This window comes from Naegleria lovaniensis (genome assembly GCF_003324165.1).
Source record: "Naegleria lovaniensis strain ATCC 30569 chromosome Unknown tig044, whole genome shotgun sequence".
NCBI classification, from domain to species: Eukaryota; Heterolobosea; class Eutetramitea; order Acrasida; family Naegleriidae; genus Naegleria; species Naegleria lovaniensis.
In genome coordinates this window covers 224230-247078 of record NW_025407866.1, presented here as the reverse complement: position 1 = coordinate 247078, position 22849 = coordinate 224230, and the positions used below count along the sequence as shown (strand labels likewise).

Genomic DNA, 22849 nt, shown 5'->3' with positions numbered 1-22849 from the left:
GTTAGTGTTTTGAAAGATATTCAACCATGATCAATGTCACACCGTCCAAAGTCAACCTTAAAAAAAAATGGTGCAGATTCTTCCACTTTCTTCTTTTCATGCACAAGATTCACACAGCGACGCGAAACACCAACAACCAATCCATAAAATTAAAAATCAAAATATTCAATGGTTTCTGTCACTGACTCAATTCCGAGATGGAAAAGAACTCATGAAAACAACCGACTATGAATATGAAGTGTTTCCGCGTAATGATGATCATCAGCAATCATTATCGAAATTTCATAAAATTCCCATTAAGCAAATTCCATGTAATGTTCATTCCATTCTCTATGAACACCAATTAGTGAATAATCCCTATGTTCGATTTGAAGAATTAAAACAATTATGGGTCGGATATTCGGATTGGAAAATGGAATGTGTTATAGATGATTTGGAACAATGGTTCGAGATTGGATCATCGGATCGGGTCATCCATAACGTTCAAGAGAATAATATATCATACGCGTCTTGGTTATTGGTCTTGGAAGGACTAGATTGTGTTGCCGACATTAAAGTGAATGGAACATTGGTACGATCCTGTGATAACATGTTTCAATATCATATTTTGGATATTTCTGAATGGTTGCAACAAGATCACCCTGGAAAACTCTCTCTGCACATTGAGATTGATTTTAAATCAGCCATAGTGGAATCCAGAAAGCGACTTGAAAAACATCTCAAAGAACAAGCCTATGAGATCCCATGTCCTTCCTATACCAGAGACTTTGATACGAGAGGAAGAAATTTTCTAAGAAAAGAAGGTACGTCTAGTGTGTGTGTGTTGATCTCGTGTCATGGTGGCATCATATTCATTGAATGTTAACTTGTTGTTATTTAGGATGTGCATTGGGATGGGATTGGGGACCTGCGTTTGCATCTATTGGAATCCATAAGCCTTGTTATTTGGTGAGATTTAATCGTAGTCACAGTGCTTTGAACCATCAGTGGTCACCTCTGACACAAACCATCAATGCTAACACGATAATTTTCTTGAAAGATATTGCTCTGTATCAACATGATTTTTCTGACATGGGAACGACAGGAAATCACGAAACCTGTGAACATGTTTCACTCACTGCCAAATTATATTTCTATTGCAAAAATTTTGATGGCTGTGAAAGAATCAAGCAAGCTATTGGACAAGTGGAAGTGTCCATCGTTGATGACTCTTCACATCAAAAAGTTCATGTCCATTCTCTATGGTGTGACCATTTAGAAAAAGACACGGAATTGGAAGACATGTATATCGCCACATTGAGTATTGGATCCATTCGAAATTTGAAATTATGGTATCCCAATGGCTATGGCAATCAACCACTATATCATTTCAAAGTGGCCATCCATAATGAACCCTTTAACCAAGAAAAGCAGATTTTATTTGGAGTAAGAAAAATTGAACTCGATACCTCAAAAGACGAATATGGTCACAAATTCCAATTCAAAGTGAATCATCGTGCGATTTACTGCAAAGGCAGTAATTGGATTCCTTCCGATTGTTTTCCAAGTCGATGCTTTCACGGTAAAGACCATATTCACAATTTAATCAAGAGTGCTCATGATTGTCATATGAACATGCTACGCGTATGGGGAGGTGGATGTTACGAATACGACTTTTTCTATGAATTTTGTGATCGATATGGTATTTTGCTGTGGCATGATTTCATGTTTGCTTGTTCATTATATCCATCAGATGAATTGTTTTTGAAATCTTGCCGCATAGAAGTGGTTCAGCAACTTCGACACTTACAACATCATCCATGTATCGCTCTCTTTGCTGGAAATAATGAAAATGAGGAAGCGCTTTTGAGTTGGCCTGAATGTGTCAATTCTGAAAGCAAACAACGACTTGTTGTCGATTACCACAAGCTTTACTATGATACCATTTATCATGTTGTTTCACACGAGTTTTCTTCTTCCAAATTTAATACTCCACCTTTTTGGCCAAGCTCTCCATCGAATGGAATTATGAAGTATGGAAATCCTCAAGATTTAACTCAAGGAGATGCACATTATTGGGCTGTTTGGCATGGTGGTAAGCCATTTTCAAATTATTTAACAGTCATACCTAGATTTAGCTCAGAATTTGGTTTTCAATCGTTACCAAGTCTTGAAACATTGGCTCAATTTATTATTGAACAAGAGGGTGATGAACAAGATTTGAATATTACTTCACCAGGTACGTATTTTTGGTACATGTAAAAACATGTTGGTCATATTAGATGCTTTTCATATTCTCACGACAATGTTTAACAGTGATGGAGTCAAGACAACGAAGCTATGTTGGAAACAAGTGCATTCTTGAACACATTTCTAGAGAATTCCGATTTCCAAAAACATTCCAAGATTTAGTCTATTTATCTCAAGTCAATCAAGCACTTGCTATCAAAACTGCATGTGAACATTGGAGAAGACAATTAAAAATCTGCTCTGGAGCACTCTATTGGCAGCTTAATGATATTTGGTATGTGTAGTAGTTTTCAGTATTTCTTGGAATATCCTATTCATTTCATATATTTCACGGATATTCATGCATGTACTCTCAAACATTATTATTGCCAGGCCTGGTAATTCATGGTCCTCTCTAGAATGGAATGGAACGTGGAAATTGTTGCAGTATTTCAGTAAGGACTTTTTTGCTCCCTATTTATTCTCCATTGCATGTTCGGCGATCACAATTACCATGGACCATCATGACAATGAGCACGCTGCTACTGAACAATTAGATTTTTGGTTCACTTCAGATTCTACATTTCAACACGATTCGATTGAATTGAAACTTTTGAAAATTCAAATGCTTTCGTATGAGAATGGACAAGAGTTGTGGAGTAGAGAAATTTCTGAATTTCCATCGTGTTGCGAAAAGGCATTCAATTCCACAAACAATGACATGGCAAGTGAGATTCTTTATTCATTGCCACTGAGTCGTGAAATTTTGCAACAAAAGACTTTGGGATTTTTAAAATGCTCTCTCGATATTGAAATAATTAGACCAACCAACAATAATTCACATCAACACGAAAGAATTCAACACACTCTCCAAGCAGTTCATTTCCTATGTGAATTGAAAAAGGTATACAAAATGACAAAACCATCTCTGAAACTTCAAATAGAACAAGAAACCCAAAGCCATGTGAAATTAGCCATCACGTGTTTTAAAGCTCCATCGTTTTTCACTCGCTTATTTATCAAGACAGGAGAGCAGTATCGAGACACTTTGGATAAATCCTCACTTCGATTTGAAATGGATCACTTTGAAGAGAATGGCTTTTTATTGCTTCCCAATGAAACTAAATACATGTGGATGAAAAAGAGAGCAAGTTTGTGTGGAAAAACAAATGTATTTGCGTTGGAATGGATTGGAGTTGAAAATTTAAGTGAGAAGTAACACATTCCCTCCACAGTGTGTGTTCTCATTCAACGACGCTAGGTAAAGTCTGCCCCGGCTAAAAACTTGCGTTATCGTTGTATGAAGCGTTTTAGCCCTTTCCCAATGACACAGCCACAAAATAAAAGGACGCCAATTCAAACTCCTTGTTCAGTTTGGCTTGCGTGATATTCCAGTATTTTGGGGATATGCTGTGTTCATTGTATTTTTAGCATTGCGTTGTGAAGAAAAGGCTTGTTCAACGCGAAGCAAATGTATGAGTTCATTAAAAATAGTTGCAATGTTCATTTTGAAATTCTGTCTGATTTCATGGTGAAGTAACAGTAAATTGAGGCACTTGAAAGAATAAAAACAACCTCAAACTCATCAAGCTGGTTGTTTTGAGTTCAGAGTTGAATACTACTTTTTTGAATGGAATACATGGATTATAGTCAGAACCGAAAGAAAAAACATGTTATTGCCAAATGAAACCAAACAGCTGTTTCAATTCATGAATAGTATGAAAAACAATAAGACGTTTGTCGTTCAAATTTCATGACCACCGAAGAATGGAAAAAAACGATGTGGATTGCGAAAAATGTGTGACAATGAGTCTTGAAAAGTTCGAAAAAGCAAGGTTACAAGAACTTGTCGCAACTAGTCTCGAAAAGAAAAGTCGAAAAAAAATGTTGTAACCTCGCAAGACTTGTTTTTCATTCTTTTAAAGACTCTGGTTGCATGTTTTTCGTAACGACAAAAAAATGGCTCTCTCTCTTCAATCATCATCGGAAGCATCCAAATCTCAAATGATGATGGCAATCCATGCTCAACTGCAAACTCCGTTTGGTGTTTTTGTTTCATCCAATGATGAAGTTTATATTGCAGATAGAGGTAATCATAGAATTAGAAAAATAATGAAAAATGGAATGATCACAACCATTGCAGGAAATGGAACTCCAGGATACAATGGAGACAATCAATTGGCAACAAATGCACAACTCAAACATCCAACCAGTGTTTTTGTTTCATCCAATGATGAAGTTTATATTGCAGATACCGTGAATCATAGAATTAGAAAAATAATGAAAAATGGAATGATCACAACCATTGCAGGAAATGGAACTCAAGGATACAATGGAGATAGCCCCTATCAACCTCCCCTTTCATATTTCTCTCCTTTCATTTCACACATTTCAAAATATGAAAGAGACATGATTCCCAACACCAAACTCATTGTTTTTCAACCACTTTTTGAAAAACTTTGTCCTCATTTTCATTCCACAATTTTGAAAGATTTGAATTTACTTTCTGACATGTCTTGTCGTGAACTTGAATTGATTCAAAATGTCATTGATTTTGTTTTATATGATCCAGATACGATTGTGGAACCTATAATGATTTCTGAAATTATTGAATACTTGTACATTTTGGGTCTTGCTCACTGTGAATTCATGGAATTGAAAAACTATTTAATTTCGATATTATTGGAGAAACACATGACTTCTGATCATGTCAATGATACATTGTTGATGATTGAACAATACTTGACAAAACAACCCTCTCATTCCATCATGACTAAGTTGAAGAATTATTGTTTGGAATTTATTCAAATCAAATTAAGGGAAGGATTGAATATTATGACAGACCCAAGACTCATTCCTTACAATGTTGAAATTCTTGAAAAAAGTTCAATTACAAAGATATCTCCCATCGTTCTTGAAGAGTCAACTGAAAATACAATATCACCAAACGAAATGATCAAGTCATTGTGGAATGACAAACGTACGAGTGACATTCGAATCAAACTCTCACACAACGACAATTCATTCATTTATGGTCATCGAACCATATTGAGTTCTCGTGGAAAACTTTTTGAAGCCATGTTCAACAGTGGATATGAATTGGAAGATCTGAAATATGATGAAAAAGATGAAATTTTGACACTCATTCCTTCCACACCTGAAGATGCAATGAATTTGGAATATATTGTCAAATATTGTTATGATCAATTGGAGCAGATTGAACCAGAACATGCCATTTCTCTCATTTTAACAGCTTCAGCGAATGAAATGTCAGAATTAGTTTCTCTTGCATTCAAATCCATTCAAATTGATTGCAATAATTATTTTGAAATTGCCAATTCATTGGATTTTGAAAATGATTTATTTTCAGAAGTGATTCAAATCATGATTGATTTTGGAGTGAATCACAGAAATGAATTATTCAAAGAAAATTCTGATCTTGATCAATTACCTGCTTCTCTTTCACACAAATTGTTGAGAGAGTTTGAAAATTTGTAATTATTATTTCTTCCACACTTGGCTCTGTTTTTGGTGCATCTCAAACTGATGAATATCGAAAAAGAATACTTAGATTAAAACATTTTAAATATTCTTGTTTATTAAATATTCACCGCTTACATGAACTTTTTAAGGTGAGTGAATTTTCTTCTTTTTTGTTTTTCAGTCAAGCTGTCGAAAAGATCCTGAGTTTTCATGGGTCCTGTTTGAGAATTGCCTTCTGGTTTCTGCTCAACCATGATGGTTTGTTCATCCAATTCAAATGGATCATAACCCTTGTATTGAATAATCTTTTCCTTCTTTCTTTCCAGAGCTTCTGTGTGAACATTGACAAGGTTGAAATCATCAATTTCTCCTTCCCATTCCATGTCATCACTGGCAGAGTCGCTTTGAGCATCCTCGTCGTCAGCGTCCTCATTCTCAATAATTTCTCCATCTGAATTGTATAGGACATCCTCATCGCCTTCTCGATCGAGCCGGTTATCTTCTTGATCGTCGCCATCCTCACTTTCTGTAAAGTATTCGTCGTCATCGGCCAACTCTTCGTCATGATTAATGACAATGACTTCATGGTCATTATCTGTGTGTATCATGTTATTGGACACCAATTGATCTCCTTCCTCCAAGTCAGTCACTTGAACATTTTCAGGAGGTGCATGACAGAATAGAATTTTACCATCCACATAGTCCTTCAAGATTCTACGAGCAGCCATTGGATAATTTGGCACACCATTCTGTGACATGAGACCTTTGGCTTTGCAAAACGTTCTCAATAAATTTTCTGGGGTCACAAAGGTCATTCGGGCCTTGCCTGGTATCTTGGGGAAAGTTAAACCATAGGTCAATTCGAAAGTTCGTCGTGGAATACGTCCACACACCAATTCCATAGGTGGTCTATAATCTCTCATTTGATGGTCAATAGACAAGATACCATCGACAATCATTTCTTCCTTCGTCGTTTGAATGGATGGGAACACGAGACCAGGACAATCAGCAAGCATGACACTGTCTCCTATGGGTAGAGTTTGGAAGTGCTTGGTTTTGCCAGGAGTCGATCCTACTGCAACCTTTTTTTTTCCACACAACACGTTCACGAGAGAACTTTTACCAACGTTAGGGTAACCCACCATACCCACCACAACACGTCCCGTATCACTCTTCTTTTGCTCTGGATTAAAATTCTTCATGAGACTCTTAAAGAAAAATAGTAGTTCAGATCGTGAAAAGATATAGGTCCAGTCACTCTCTTGTGGAGAAACATAATTGGTCACATCGTATTGATCCAATTCTTCTTGTTGCTCCTTGAGAAGCTCCTCTCGTGTGATTTGACGATTGGCAATTTTTGTAATTTCATTCTTGGCAGAGAAGAAGAGAAAATTAATCTTCTTCTTTTTAAAATAGCATGCCCATTTGAAGCGTTGCTTTTTCGTTAACAAGTCAGCCTTATTCAATAACAAAAAGTTTTCCTTCTTTGGATCAACTTCTTTGACGTACTTTTCCAAATCTTCACATTGGAATTGCAAGGGATTACGACAGTCCACTATTTGAACAACAATGTCACTTCTCTCAACCACACGCCACAACTGTCTCCAAACTTCAATATTTTTTTCGTAGGGTGTTAACGTGGCGTCGTAACTTTCCTCGATTTCAGCCAAGCTTCTTCTCCATCTCAAGAATGAATCTGTTTCAATTTGAATGAGCTGTTTTTTTGCTTGTAATTTGCTAGCATTGTTCGATTTCTTCTTTTTCTTTTTTTTCTTTGTTTCTTCGCCCTCATCTTCATCGTCAGAATTTTTCTTGAATAATTCATAGGCTTCCCTAGGTCTGCGAGGAATTGGAAGTTGAACATTGAGCTCTTGCATTTCTCGTACACGATCGAGGATTTCTTCCTGAGTCTTTTCTTTGAGAATGAGAGTACCTTCTGCATATGCTTCCTCGTCGACAATGTCATCCTCATCCTCATCGTCAGAGTCTATTGGGATGAAATAATTTCATTGGTTGTGCATCACAAAGAAGTGTTCCATTGATTTGATACACATGTGGTTAAATTGAGACATTTGTTGCGGAATGGAAATTGTGTCAAAAAGTTTTATCGAATGATTACCATCTGAGTGTTTGTTAAACTTACTTTTTTGTGCTTCCACAACTTTGTACTCTTTCGGAGCGCCATCTCCGTCCTTTATCAAAAATGTTGCACTCTCCTTTTCATACCTTTTCAAACTCATCTTGGCATTTAGCATTAAATCTTGTAAATCATTGGTTTGAATTATACTTTCTAATTTTCCTCTTCCTCTATTAATCATATTGTGCATGACTGTGTCTTCTTTTAAAATTTCTTCTTCAATAGGTAATTCATCGGAACCCACTTTTTCATCATGATCTTGTTGTATCGATGCTGCAAGTGTTTCCTGATGACGATCCGATAATACTTTTTCCTTCTTCTTGTTTCTTGATTTGAGAAGGGTCTTTCCCAAACCGCCCATCTTGTTCTTGGTTCTTGTTCCAGGCATTTTTTTTTATCTGCAACACTTCAAAAAAAATTCAAAACTCTCAACATGAAACTTTTTGAACTTATGGCGATGGACGAGATTGAAATAAATACATCCTTGAGTTAATTTTTCAATTCCGATTTTAAAAGAGGATGTATTTTGGGTGAATGCAAATATTGTAAGTCATTATTAAACGTTGTTGCAGAAAACATCATGACAAACAGTTGCTTGAAACCAAGCGAGAACCAAATCGCTTCGGGAAACCATTACAATTGTTACGTATAGCACTCCTTTGAGCTATATTGGAGTGCAAGGAGAGCCAGGGTATCGTCAATTTCCTTTTCGTTTCAAATTCAAAGAAACCAACTGTAAAAAAAACAACGTCTTCCCTCTAACACTCACTCTAGCACCACTAAGGCTTTGCAGTAAGGATGACCTTATTTCAAGGCTTTCTTTTGAACAAGATGCGGAAGAGTGGAGAGGCTTCCTCCCTTCAACATCACCATCAAACACATGGTTTAATGCAGGGCCAATTTCAAAGTGATGATTTCAAAGCGATCTTGGTAACGATGTTCATTCTAGGTTTAACGATTGCTGGTCCTGTTTCGGCAGCAAGTAATGCCCTCACGCTTGAGGTGAATCCTTCGGGTCCTCGAACCGACTGGCCCGATAATGCAAATCTTTTGAATTTGGGGATGTGGGTAGATTATGCAATTTTCGTTGGTATAGTTGCTGTGTGTATTGTGTTGATTGGCATTCTGCTCGAGTCCATGGATTGCATCATTTGGTGTTCCCGTAGAGTTTGTAATTGTTGTGGAGGATCCAAATTGGAGGTAGGTTGAGGAGAATACTAATACGTTCGAAATTATCATCCATGATGATGAATGCGGGTTTTGGAAACCTTTACACAAATCACAACCAATATTGTTGATTACTATCGGATTTATGTTGTGGTACATTACTGGGCCTTTTCAATAGGGATATCATCCTTACTCAGGACCTGCCTACACAAAAGGGCGTATTCGATGTATGGGTACCATGGTTCTTTCGACATTTGTGTTGATTGTGATCTTGGGAGGAGTGTTTGTCGCATTCAATGCCTTATTCTCGATCAACTTACGACGAGTGATCTCTACTGCAGAAGTAATAATTTCGAATATCAACGGAACGATCAATGCAGCAGTCGATGCCACTGTGATTGGTGTGCCTTTGAGTGTGGCTGCCTCCATTTCATCGATTAAGCAAAAGACCATAGTACCAGCAAAGCAACTGTGTGACAATGTTCAAACTATTGAACCTTTACTCACACAAGCTAAAGATACCATGATAATTGTTGGAAACCAGATATCATCCATTGATGACAATGTCAATACAATAACCAACTTGGCCCAAACAGTAGGGTCGAAACTCGTCTTTCGAGCAAGCGCCATTTCCAAACCAGACTCAAATTTATTGTCTTCATTCACAAGCGGAAATAACTTTTTGTTGTATAAGGATTCCACCAATGCTGCAATCGATGATGCCTTAGATAAGGTCGTATTAACACATCAGTCATGCTCCTATACTATATCTGATGCAGAAGTAAGTTGTTGCTTTACTTTTATAATTTATTAACTTTGTTTCCATCGAGACAAAAATTGGAGACACAAAAAATGGCCCCTTTAAATCAGCCATTTCAACCATTCAATCTGGCATCCTGAATATCTTGGGGGTTGCCATGAGTTTGTTCAAGAAAATACCGCCCGACACTGTCTCAGACGCCACCCTTTATGTAAACATTGGTGACTCTGTAAGAATATCCATTGAGATGGTCATTCTTGTCGTTCCCTTATCTATGTACCTTTTTGCCTTGGTGGGTATCTGTTTTAGAGTCAAATGGTTTATGAAACTTTCTGCATGCTTTTCATGTACATTGTACTGGCTCCTCTTCCTGCTTTCAGCTCTCCATATTATTGTATATATTGTGTTGAATGATGCCTGCTTCAATATAACAACAAGAGGTGTCACAATTGTTAGCGCTGTCACAAATATGACCGGTATAGACTTGGAAGCATCTGTAGGATTACCAACATCACAACTCATTACTGGCGTTGCAAATTGTGGAAAGTATGACAACTTTGTGAATTCCACAATTGGAAATGCTGAGGCTGTCACAACATTTGTGACCAACAAGTTCAACATGGGCAATGGATTTTCGAGCGGATTAAATGATCTTTCGGCCTCCATGACCATTGATACAAACAGTATAGCAATTGGTGATAACTTGCAGTCTAAATTCAACGCATTGAACCTTGACTACAATTCAATGGCATCCTCGTTTAATTCAAGCTTGAAAACATTTGAAACTGATTTACTTAATGTTCGTAACCAAGCAAACGCAACTCTTCAAACAGAGCTTGCTAATTCATCTCAAAATATGAGCTCTATCCGTTCATATTGTGTGGGCAGAGAAAATCAAACACTCTGTATCAGGTACGCAGAGTATTTAAACGCCACAAAACAATATGATGATTGTAGCACAATTATTCAGAGCATTCGTCAGCAATTAACTGAAATTGAAAGTACAGTTTCAAACATTAATGACGACCTACAGACCAATTTGGCGCCTGTTCCAACTAAAATCTCAAATATTGTAACTGAGTTGTCCAGTAATATGACCAAACTCGTAAATGACACTGTGGCACTCGCTCCCACTTTGCTATCAGACACAATGCAAAAAATCATCTCAGATTTCAGCTCTCCTCTCAAATGCACCTATGTTCCTGCTGCACTGAATGATGTGAACGAGAGCGTGTGTGACGGAGGAATTGTGCTAGATTCATTGGTTATTGGAGCCTCCTCATTCGTCATTGGTATCGCGTGTGGTGTTGGATTTGTGTACATCCTCCTTGTTGACAAGTACATTACGTACCGATTAATTAAGGAACAATCTAAGAAGGGCTCCAAGAAGAAGGCCAAACAACCTTCAAAGCTTGTCGAGTTGCCGTCCCTCCAACTCGAAGATACTCCAGCGCTTGAAAAGACAGTAGATTTTGGTCAAGATGATTTAGGAAATACCTTCCAATATTGAAAACTAGTAGTGATTTATTATAACAAGAGTAGTACCACACAGAAAATGATAACAATTTATTAAAAACTGTAATTACCAAAGCTTGCGTTATTAAGAAAACGAGTTTTAAATAAAAAATGAATCGACGTAAATATAAACATTATGGAATACCCTCTGATCATACATATGGAAACAGGGAAATCCATCAGCCACAATTCGAGGATGAGGAATTACGAGAATATTCGGATGATGATTTTACGATGAATGAGGAACCTGTAGAGAGAGTTAAAAACAGTAGTGATGATGAGGACCATTCAAGTTATGGGGATGCTATCCAGCATCATCCATACACAAGTTCATCGTCCGGAGAGGAGCAGCATGATATTCAAATTAAAGTCCAAGCTAGAAAAGCACTCAAAGACTCTAAACGTTTCCTTCATTCGACCACCAAGCAAATGGAGCATAAAATCGCCTTCTCACAAAATAATTCCTTAATGGAGAAGATGCTTGAAAACTCTGCTCGCAACAAGGATGTTGTAGTGGAAAACTTGTTGCATCAAATGGTTATAAGAAACTCAAAAGATTGGTTCCTGAACTTGTCGTTCGAACAATGTTATACTAAAATAAGGAATATTATGAGAGAAACAACATTCAGTAGCGAACGAAACAAAGCAAAATTCTCAACCATAAATAACACCAAGATCCACAACTCCTACAACAGGAACAACAGGAGAGAAGGAGATGGCTTGCAGAACCATAATGATGAGAGCCGCCCAGTACCTGAATATTACCAATCTTTGGACCCACCCTCAAAATTACACAAGAACCAACAAATAGGAGTAGTTCGTATCCCAAAAAACATCAAGGAGGAGAAACCTTTTGTCTCCACTCCAAGAAAACCAGTTCAACAAGTATCATCGAAACAACGTCTTAAAAAACACAAATACCAAAACCGAAAGCTGTACCATGCTTCTGAAGAAGAAATGATGTCTTTGGAGGCATATTTCGGTCCAGAACTAGCGCTAGACGTCCTTGAACATGCTGATACTTTTGTGAGCTTTCAAAAATACTGGAGAACCAATAGAAAATATCGTTTCAATCGAAAAGTGCAAGAACTAAGGAGTATGTTCCAAACAACACTGTTCGAAATGGAACGGGCTAAATTGGAAAATTATGACACTGAAGACTATGCGAGACAAATCAAATATCTAGCGTCTCAGTTCTGTATAGAAATGAATCCTGCAAAGCCATACACACCTGGGCCTATTAAACAATCCAATAAGATCGATAAGCATAGTTTTCTTCATAGAAAAGAGGAACCCACCTTTTTGAAGAAAGTCAAAAAGAAGAAAAAGAGAGGAAGTAACATGCACGACATGACGAAATCAAGTCCTCAACATCCATCACCACCAGTTGTGATGAATGATCAACAAGCGGTTGTGACAACGCCAAACGAACAACGCAATGATAGCATCCCAGCATCTTCTACTCCAAAACGAACTCCACCAATTCCTTCACTCAACTCAGCGTTCAACAGATCTGTGAAAACTATTGGCTCCATTTCTCCCAAGCGATTACAATTGCAATCAAATAACCAATCACACGAGAGTGCTGAATCAACTACCATGCAAAATGTACCAAGCACACCAATCCGTTCTGCACAAAGAAAAACCTTGTCGAGCAGAGTATTCAAGCTTCAATCAAGACTTGATAATGATAGAAACAACAATTCCAATACGGATCTAACACCTGAAGCAGCATTGTCGTTTGAAGACCCAATTGATTTTCAAAATAGGGAGTCGAGCAGTATCGTTGAAGATTCGTTCCAGTCCGATTCATCATTATCATCGAGAAGGGATGATAGCAGAGAACTATCATCATTACCACAATTTCAGGACCTGGAAAATGTGTCTGCAGAGAGTGGCACTAATGATCAAACAACCAACAACACTAATCGTTCTTCAAACACCCCAACCAGAATACCATTGGAAGTAACCACAAACTTGAACCAAGAGTTGGTAGACAATGAGGGTATATCCTTTTCACCAGTATCACTTATTCCGCCATTGTCTCCAATCCTTAGAAGGGCTCCACCTCCTCCACTAGAACACGCAGAGTCTGAAGAAACAAAATCCAACGAAGAAGTGGACGAAGAAGAAACCATCACAGACATCCGGAGCAACACAGTCGCAAGTGAGAACAATGAAACAAGAGATGCTTTGCCACTTCTGAAAGAACCAATTGATGATGTAGTGATACAGTCAACGTCTTTGAGCGATGACCATCAATCAAATACCTCTGGCAAGTTGGATCTTGAGGAATTTGAGCAGCAGCTCCAAATGGAAAGCAAGTATTTCAGCCCCAAAATACTCTTTGAGGAGCTTGATAGGGCAGAGCAGGATCGAATGTCATGTGAAACTTTCAGTCATACCTCCACCAACAGTGATGAGGAGAATTTTAACGAATTGCACATTCTTCAAACAAGTGTCGATGACTACATACCTGCAAACAATTCAAAGAAGTTAACAACACTTCCTTCAGGTGCTTCAGAAAGCACTTATTCACCAATGACAGTTTTCAATCAGTCCAATAATGAGCCTTCTATTGAATTGCTTCCACAATTAATCGAACGCCCAAATTCGGCTTTTAAACCAGCAGACGAACTTGTAGGAGTTACAAACTCTTCAAAAGATTCAAACGTAGAAGATGTGGTTTCAAAGGAACTACAACGGTATGATTCAATTAATGCCTCAAAGAGCAGTCATTCGTCAACATTAGGAGAAGTAACATCCACTCCACGACCTCCCTCTAGAAAACCGCCACAGCCCTCTCTTTCATTGGAGGAGCTTGTTGAAAAAGATCGGGTGCGCTTTGCAGAAATTGAAAACTTGGTCTTCTCCTTGGATGAGTCATCGGTAATTTTCCAATTCGATAGAAACTATGTGTACTCGGGGTTCAAAAACTCGAATTAATTAACAATACACATGATAATGGTATCTGTTTTGAATTCCTTAAGGAAACATTGAGGCCAAAAAGGGTATGATCTACAACCATTGGCTCGTATCAATATTAATACCCACGACGTGCATCTTAACTCGAGTTGTTGAATGTATGTGCATACCATGAGCTTCATTGGAGACTTTAAAAGTAGTGTTATCACAAACTTGAGATAGTGTTCCAATTGTCATTGATTCGATATTGAACACCCTTCTTGTTCATTTGGTTTGACAGCGGTATTTAAAAGGAAATTAATTTTCCGAAAGAGAAATAACCGTTTGGAGAACCACTTTCGACATTTGGTGGCCAATAGCCAAGCTCGTTCGCCCTGTCTTTACGCAGCAAAACAAAGCCGTGTTGAGGTTGTGACTGGTTGTATGGAAGGACCAAATCAACGACACCATAAAAAACAACAACACCAACAACACACTCTAAGATCCTAAAACTCTGCAGCCTCTTTGCTCGTACTCGAACCACACGTGCTATTTGGCTGTCCGTTGCGTAAGTAGTAGTAGTTCATCATGTTGCTGTATCATAATACAACATGCAAAAATCAATCCCAAACATACTGAACTTTGAAAATCGGGTGGTCGCTAATATTATTACCTTTGCGAAAATCTCGAACATGGAATGATGGTCAAACTCTATGTTTCTTCATAATGTCTCTCAAATAATGATGATGAAAATTACCTTCTTCTTCATTGTTATCCAATCTCCTCTTTAATAATAATCAACACCACCTTGTGTATTTTTGACGGACAAAAACACGTGATGACATTTGATTCCAAAACGACGTCGTTGTCACGGCACACACTTAGTAGTTCTCAACATCCAACATCAAGTTGCTTTCTGTATTATTAAAACAAAAATACGTGCCGTTCGTTTTAATTCACATCAACATCAACAACAACAACATGACAGGTGTCAACAAGACGATTGCAGCTGACTGTTGCAACCACACAAAGATGAAGAGACGACCTTTATCATCACATCAATCGCGTCTCCCAAATAGGACACGACCATCCTTTTTCACACAATTATCATCATCTCCTTCCACTTCAGTAGCCACCATCATGTTTTATATCTTTGCATTATCATCGTTGCTATCCATACTATCATCATCATCACAATATTCCATTAATGCTCAAGTCATTCCACAAGCGTACTCTGAAATTTATGACAATGCTGTCGTAATGCCACCGACATCATCCAAATTACCTGCGAAAATGGTTTTAGAATGGGAAGAGAGAAGTACCATGACTGATCTATTGCCCTTCTCATCGAGTTGTGCACTGAATGGATATGTAAATACTGCAGACTCGACCGATGTGAATAATAATGTAAATATGCGTGGATTGAAAAGTTTGAGATGGCGACTCAGTGTTGGAATTTCCAGTCGATTTGTCAATGTGTTTTATGGCTTTTCTGATGGAAGCAATGGAGCTCTTTGGAGTGCCATCAAGAAGGTTTCTGCTCAATCGGCACAACGAAAAGATAATGTCTATTCATCGAATGTGAAAGGAAAATGGACAAAAACTATGAATGGTGCTTCCACTGCCACAACGGATGCAACTCTTTCTGTGAACTATTACTCGTCTTTGGGTGGCTATCGAGATGGTTCTCGTCTCGGTGAAGTGAATCCCATTTCTCGTCCAAACTTTGCCAATTACGTTCCCTTGTCTTCTCTCAATCTCACGTTCGGAGATGTGTTTACAAGCACTAAAATTTTGTATAACACTCAGGGAATTACCAGTGCAAGAAATTTGGTTCCTCTCCTTGTGGATACCTCTGCTCTCAAAGCTGCATCCAATTTAAGTGTCACCGTTGGTTCGATCATTGAAAAGATTGGAAGTGGAAATCGATCGATTGAAGACACCTCCTTTGTAGATTCGAATGGTTTTTCAGTGCCATACTTTTTGAGAACTCGATCCGAAATTACAATGGATATCATTCAAAAAACTGGTCGTAATGCCCTTCTTAATTCGTATGAAAATCAAGTCACTACCTATGATTTCACATTCCGTACCACGAATTGCTATCAAGACATGGTTGGAAGCAGCAGTTCTTCTTCAAGCAATAAGGAAATTTATTTCTTTGCTCTCGTGGGTAGTTATTTCCCATTGATGAATGCAACTCTTACTCGACGACTTGCTACCGATTGGGACAGCAACTTTGCTCAATTTATTGTCGTGTATAACTTGACTGATTTTTTCAATCAACCCACTTCATTTGCCACAACAACAAGTTCTTCAGATTCCACCTCGAACAAGTTCAACATGTGGAATGACCAGCCCATGAGTGAAAGTGCAGAAATGCAAAGTCAACAATCTGTTTCTTCATTCCAAGATGCATCCGCTGTTGAAATTTATTCCATGTTCCACTACAATCCTACTGAAACTTACAAACAATTGCGTTATTTGAGAATGTCCATTGTGCTCTTCTTCAGTTTGTTGATTATGGTCATTCTTGTCCTTTCAAGAAAGAGTCAACCTGTGAAATCTCGTTTCTTGATTAACGGTTCTGTATGTGCAGTCGCCATTGTGTATGGTTTATTAGGTATCATTTTCGCTGCTGCCTTACCCAGTTATGACAGTATTGTCAGTTCTATGGAAGTCCTCTTTTATTTGGTTTTGGGATTCTTGTATGTGCTTTCAGCCATGAGATACTTCTTCTCGAGAAATTTGTATCGTACCATGAGAATTAACTTTTCATCAGATTCCAAATCCAAGAAGAAGGACAAGAGAATGACTCATCATGGAAAAAAGATATCAAAGGGATCTCAATCATTTGAGGAACGTCAATTGAAGTTATTGAGATTGTTGGCAAATCTTGCATCTTGGAAGGTCTTTCTTGTGGGTGTCATTCTCGTGTTGGTTGTGATTTGTGCCCTCTCATTGTTCATTTTGATTTCAGTGGTCACTGGAACTGCTTCCAATTTCGATCAACCCATTTCTACCATTGCCACTTACACGAAATTAGCTGGTTTATTGGGATTGGTCGTTCCAACTGCCATTCTCTCCATTATTGTGGATGCCATCATTAATGCAAAGAAGGTCGTCAAGAAAGGACTTCATTGGTACCTCATTCAAGACGATCCACTCTTCTTTAGATTGGAATTTGGTGTGTTCATTCCAGCTGTCATTTTCGGAGTGTTGCTCTTCATTTTGGATCAATATTATAACACGTTGAATTGGTTTGACATGAATCAACGTGCTGTTGTTTACTTGGTTCACGGCTTGATTTATTCACTTTTTGAGTTTTCACTTGTCATGTTAGGTTGTGGTGGATTTATTGCAGTGGTTTACATTATTCAGTACAGCAGAATGGCAATTCGAAGAAAATCCTTACTTCCAGTTCCAGAATCAAAACTCAACGATGGTTCAACACTGGGAAAGAAGACAGAATTTGAACTCTTCATGTGTGACGATGAAGCTCGTGTCATGTTACAACAATATTGTGAACGTGAATTTTCTTTGGAAAATTATTTACTTTTCGAACTTGTTGAAGAATTGGCCGTGTTAGCTTCTCAGGAACATCCAGGATCGGTCAACAAGATTGCCATTTCACCTGCACTTGCAAAACCATCAGTTGTGACTGGAGAAATGGTTGAAGAACGAGAGGTCCTTTCCACAACTTCCATTTCAGTCAAGAATGGAAAGAGCTCATCCGGTAGCGCCATGTTATCTTCCGATAATACTCTGGTCAACTCATCTTCTGGTTCTCTCTCACCACGTCCAAGCCATCAACCACCCGAACAACAACATTTAAACGTTGACGAACCTGGTTCTCCAACTTCTCCTTCGAGCGTTGTGTCAGCTTCAGAACCATCTTCTCCTTCTGTTAAGAATTTGATGAAGAATAACAATAGAGAAAGTGTCACACAACAAATTGATCGAATTATTTTGAAAATTTTAAAGACCTACTTGAATGAAAACTCTGTTTTGGAGGTCAACTTGCCAAATACCACTAGAAAAATGGTATTATCATGTTTTAGAAAGAGACTTTATGCTGACGATGTCAGTAAATTCAGTGGTTCCAAATCGATGGATCACATTCCAGAACGAATGGATGACAAACCAGTGGAAACACTTGACATGACAGTTTTAGATACTTTGAAACAAGATGTATGGCTTAATTTGAAAGATACATTTGGAAGATTACAACTCACTCAAGAATATAATTTGTATAAGGCAAAGAAGACTTTGGAAAAGGAATTGAATGTCGTTTAATCATCATTAAAATACTTTTTCTGTCCTATTTACAATCAAAACATTCATACCTGTCTTTTTGTTTATGGAAATATATATTTGTAATAAATACCAGCGGATAGTGTTGTTTAACATTCACTAACTTCTTTTGGGTGTTCATTTGTCCCCAAAAATATATTTCCAAATTTTTTCACCAATTTCTTGTCCATTAGTGATTTCATACTTTGAAGTCGAGGCTTGAGAATAGAAATGCCATGTCCGAATGTCAATTCGTTTGTTCAAATGACTCAAATGGGAAGAGTATTGTGCGGTTTGGTCATTATAACAACCTTTTTGAAGCTTAAACGTTGGGATTGTTTTTTTTGGATTTAAGTTATGGTAAACATTAAAAGCTATTGCCCATGGTACCTGTTTCAATATTTCAAGATTCTCTTTTGCCAACTCGGTTACACATTCTATCTTTCTATATTGCTCAGGAATTACTATATCAGGAAACTCGATTAGAATCTCTTTTACAAAATTCCAATCATTGTAACTCAATTTCTGAAATACTTTACGGTTTGCTTGCAATGCTTTCTTAATGAACTCATTATCCTGTCGTAACGATTGTTCAGCACAATTAAAAGCATCAGCTTGCTTTGGAATTAGAGATAAAATGAAATCCTTGTCTTTGCAAAACCAATCGTTTACCATAGACTAAGAACGATCCCAACTGTCACAATTATTGACAGCAGTAAAGATTAACTCCTTTAGTTTATCGCTCTCCGATGTTGATAAGAATGCACGAGATATCAAACTTGGATTGTAGTTAATACTGTTCAAATATTGTTCTAAGGGATCCTTAGAATAACTATCACATGTATAGTTAGCCAAAGCGTCCTTGATACTATATTCATCACAACGTTCAAACCTGCTATGGTAACTGCTGTTCGAAAAGTGAGGATGATCACAACATTCAAACTCACTATGGTAACTTCTGTTCTCAAATCTCTTGTTCGAAAAGAGAGGATGATCTTTAAACTCGGACATGACATTAATTTCTTGTGTCAATACTTGTCGAAAATTCTCCAACCTATCAAACACTTGATACAAATCTTGAGGCTCGTTCATGTTTCGTAATTGAGTCCATTTGGAAACTCTTTCTGTGACACCTCTCAGGTATTCAATTCTCTTATCCATAACAAATCGATCCAACCGCAACTTGTGTTGTTCCATTTGTTCAAAGAATTCTCTCAGTCCCTTAAAATAGTGTTTGTAATAATTTTGAGACTTTTCATGATCTTGAATAATTTCTTCTTCAGTTTTGAATTTCCACCAATCGTCAGTAGCCCATTTTGGAACTTGTTCTTTTTGTTGTTTCAAATTGTCTCTCAACTCCTTGTCCATCTCTGAGAAGACAAATATTTGTTTGGAATCGAACTTTTATGTTGTTGTGAATAAGTACATTCCAAACAAAGTAACTTGAAACAAGCTTTGCAAAACATTCTCAACGGCTGGTCATGTGAAGGACATTGAGGAATGTTGTTTTTGGTAGTGGTGGCATTCTTGTTGCTAACCATGACACTGATTTGATGTTGTTGTTTTTTGTGCTTGTTGGTGTGATAGTTGCAAAGAGATGAGTTGCATGTGGTGCATTGATGAGTACATGGTTCTTCAATGTCTTCCAGGAGACATTCAGAACAGAGAGAGTGGTTGGGAATTCGCATGTTTGAGAGAGATTTTTTTTTGAATTGGACAAGTGACAGGTTGAATGATGGTCAATGTTACTTTCGACACATGTGATTCAATACTATTTGCGTATTCATCTTGGAAATCATCTTATCTTGTTCCGTATAATGCAATCCATCTGAAAAGAGTCCTCTAAATGAATTACCCCAAGTCGTTTGTTCCAATGGTACATAGTCTATAAAATCTTGACGTAATGCAATTTGACGTTGAATTTCAGAATTGGTGAGTGAAAAGATCAATTCTGGACCGACGCGAGGATCATGTGAAGGAATGACTTCACGCCACAAAATTTTCAAATGTGGCGAATGCTTCTTCCATTCAGAAACCCATTCGAAAAATTTTGTAATGTGTGAAAATAATTCATGTTGAATCCATGCCGTGTCAAAATTTCGAAAACCTCCTCGTCCGTAATGTCCAGCCATTTCATGAAAGGTAAAGGTCATGATAATGACATCTGACGTTGTAGCAATTTCTTGCACTTCTTTTCGTGCAGCATCTAATTCCATAATACTTTGAATGCCTCCCCAATTATGATCGACATAGGCATGAGCGAGTCCTCGATTTTGAATTTCAAAATGTTCGTGTTTCAATGTGGAATATCTAAATTTGGTTTTGCTTAATTTTTTACCATTAAATTCAGAAGGAAATGAGAGTTTGTACTTGACCGAAGGATCGACTTGATACATCCATTCAAGAATGTGTGAAAATTGTTCTTCCAAAGAAGAATCTCCAAAAAAGGCAACCTTTTTTCCATGAAAGCAATCCATGACTTGGCGTGGATTAAAAATCTCATAGGGTCGAGTGAAGGAATTCGATGATTCTTGTGAATTCTTGAAATATTCTTCTCCCTTACTTTGAAAAAGAGACGCAACAGGAACATATACTTGATTCGATCTCACCATTTGATTCAATAATGGAGTGGAATTTTCAACTTGTTTGGAAGGATCGTCGTGTTGAGGTGTTGAAAAATCCTTCTTCTCATGGTTCGAATATGGAATGGAATTCGTTCGACACACTAGTTGATCACATTCTCCAGATTTGGATTGCATCCAAAATCCAATTTTTTCATCGAATATTTTCTTGGAAAGTTTCAAATATGGGTCTTGGGTCGATTCCATGTCAAGTTCATACGTTCCAAATAATTCATGTGCAAGAAATTGCTTGAATTTGAAATATTCTTGCATGATGTAACGATGAGAATGATTTGGAGATTCTTGAAAGTTAGAATTTGACCAATTCGTTCTTTCAATTCTAAATGGAATTCTTGCAATTTGAATTCCATGACTTTCAGAAAAATCCATACTTGGACTTGAATAATCTCGTGGAGAGAAACAATGATGAGTCATTCGTACATCTACTTGAAATTCTCCTCCTTTCAATCTTGGAAGAAAAAATTGACCCATATACACTCTCTTATTTCTTTTTTTGGAAGTCAATGTTTTAAGGTCCACAAATATTGGATGTCTCGAGTTGTCTTCTTCATCTTTCACGTATTGCATGGAATGTTCATTGAATTCTCTTGTTTCTAAAATTGGAACAAATCTTGTAAAAGAAACTGCCAAGGAAGTGTCAAAATCTCCTGAATTTGCAATATTGACTTGATTATGGTCAGAATGCTCCTTTTCTACAATTCTTGCATGAAACAATTGAAAATACGGAGAATCCAAATCAAATCGATCGAAACTTTCAATTCGTAAAAAATACACATGTTCCATCGAACTTGGAAATGGTCCAAAAACTTTCACTAATTTTGGATCAAAATGTTTTTTAGAGCAGTCATAGTGTGGTTTTCCAATATTACTCTTTGAAATGGAACTGCTTTGAAAAAGATTCAATTTTTCATCGACTTGTCTCCATGATGTGTACTTGTGAAAATATTCCGTCTCGTTGTAATAATATTTAAAAGGTAAAGGAGGTTGTAAAAATTCAAAAGATTTCATTCGTAACGAGGATGAATCATCTCGTGTAGAAGTGGCACCAATTTCGGATGTTAACAGTCCTCCTGTAGAAGGAACAGAAATGACAACTTTTTTATGAGTGTCAGCAATTCGCTGGAATTGAACAGGAGTCCGAGGATATTCTTCCCATTTTAGTATTCCTTGAGCAAAGAGAAAGAAAGTAGTAATTAATGAAAAGATGGAAATGGAGAGAGTGATGAGAAATTGACATTTGGGTGATAATGAGGAGATGATGTGGTGGTTTGCCATTGTGTTGACTTGTTTGCTGTCACTTGTCGGAACACGTTGATGTTCTACAAAATTAATTCCATAATAAAATTACAACTAGTAAATGATGATGACAGACAAACTCTGCGGATGATGATGAGATCGGAATGTACAACGTTCTTATTTTTTTTTGTTTTGAATTGATGACAATTTTCAATTTATTTTAATAACAAACAATTTTCAGGCTTCTTGTTTAATTGTTTTTACAAGTGATTTGTTTCCATTTAACCATCTTTATCACATTTAAAACAATATGATACAACAGTATTCATCCTGTTGTTAAAACTCTCTTTTTGTTATCATATTTCCAAAAATTGTCAAATCTGACAGCAATGGAAAGGTATGATTGAAAAAAGTCAAAACAAACTTCTTTAAAAAAAAACGCAATTCGAGCTCTCTCCTCTTGGATTCCTATTGAACACCTAGTGTCCAACCAAATTCGCAACC

General features: G+C 37.3%; 8 protein-coding genes across 8 annotated transcripts; 5 read left to right on the top strand and 3 right to left on the bottom strand.

The window, feature by feature from the left end:
- Window positions 1–67: 67 nt before the first annotated feature.
- Window positions 68–3427, top strand: C9374_010664 (uncharacterized protein; the record flags this gene model as incomplete). Its single annotated transcript, XM_044686233.1, has 4 exons — window positions 68–803; window positions 881–2218; window positions 2296–2503; window positions 2602–3427. 4 exons carry the CDS (start codon window positions 68–70, stop codon window positions 3425–3427), a joined length of 3108 nt encoding a protein of 1035 aa, XP_044543819.1.
- Window positions 3428–4167: 740 nt separating this feature from the next.
- Window positions 4168–5706, top strand: C9374_010663 (uncharacterized protein; the record flags this gene model as incomplete). Its single annotated transcript, XM_044686232.1, has 1 exon — window positions 4168–5706. One exon carries the CDS (start codon window positions 4168–4170, stop codon window positions 5704–5706), a length of 1539 nt encoding a protein of 512 aa, XP_044543818.1.
- Window positions 5707–5822: 116 nt separating this feature from the next.
- On the bottom strand, window positions 5823–8216 carry C9374_010662 (uncharacterized protein; the record flags this gene model as incomplete). The annotated part of the gene is made up of 2 exons (XM_044686231.1): window positions 5823–7678; window positions 7835–8216. The coding sequence occupies 2 exons, from the start codon at window positions 8214–8216 to the stop codon at window positions 5823–5825; spliced, it is 2238 nt and encodes a 745-aa protein (XP_044543817.1).
- A 500-nt stretch (window positions 8217–8716) lies between these two features.
- C9374_010661 (uncharacterized protein) lies at window positions 8717–11265 on the top strand (the record flags this gene model as incomplete). Its single annotated transcript, XM_044686230.1, has 3 exons — window positions 8717–9028; window positions 9174–9776; window positions 9826–11265. 3 exons carry the CDS (start codon window positions 8717–8719, stop codon window positions 11263–11265), a joined length of 2355 nt encoding a protein of 784 aa, XP_044543816.1.
- A 116-nt stretch (window positions 11266–11381) lies between these two features.
- C9374_010660 (uncharacterized protein) lies at window positions 11382–14216 on the top strand (the record flags this gene model as incomplete). The annotated part of the gene is made up of 1 exon (XM_044686229.1): window positions 11382–14216. The coding sequence occupies one exon, from the start codon at window positions 11382–11384 to the stop codon at window positions 14214–14216; it is 2835 nt and encodes a 944-aa protein (XP_044543815.1).
- A 939-nt stretch (window positions 14217–15155) lies between these two features.
- Window positions 15156–18470, top strand: C9374_010659 (uncharacterized protein; the record flags this gene model as incomplete). The annotated part of the gene is made up of 1 exon (XM_044686227.1): window positions 15156–18470. One exon carries the CDS (start codon window positions 15156–15158, stop codon window positions 18468–18470), a length of 3315 nt encoding a protein of 1104 aa, XP_044543814.1.
- A 675-nt stretch (window positions 18471–19145) lies between these two features.
- Window positions 19146–19835, bottom strand: C9374_010658 (uncharacterized protein; the record flags this gene model as incomplete). The annotated part of the gene is made up of 1 exon (XM_044686226.1): window positions 19146–19835. The coding sequence occupies one exon, from the start codon at window positions 19833–19835 to the stop codon at window positions 19146–19148; it is 690 nt and encodes a 229-aa protein (XP_044543813.1).
- Window positions 19836–20212: 377 nt separating this feature from the next.
- On the bottom strand, window positions 20213–22384 carry C9374_010657 (uncharacterized protein; the record flags this gene model as incomplete). The annotated part of the gene is made up of 1 exon (XM_044686225.1): window positions 20213–22384. One exon carries the CDS (start codon window positions 22382–22384, stop codon window positions 20213–20215), a length of 2172 nt encoding a protein of 723 aa, XP_044543812.1.
- Between the last annotated feature and the right edge of the window lie 465 nt (window positions 22385–22849).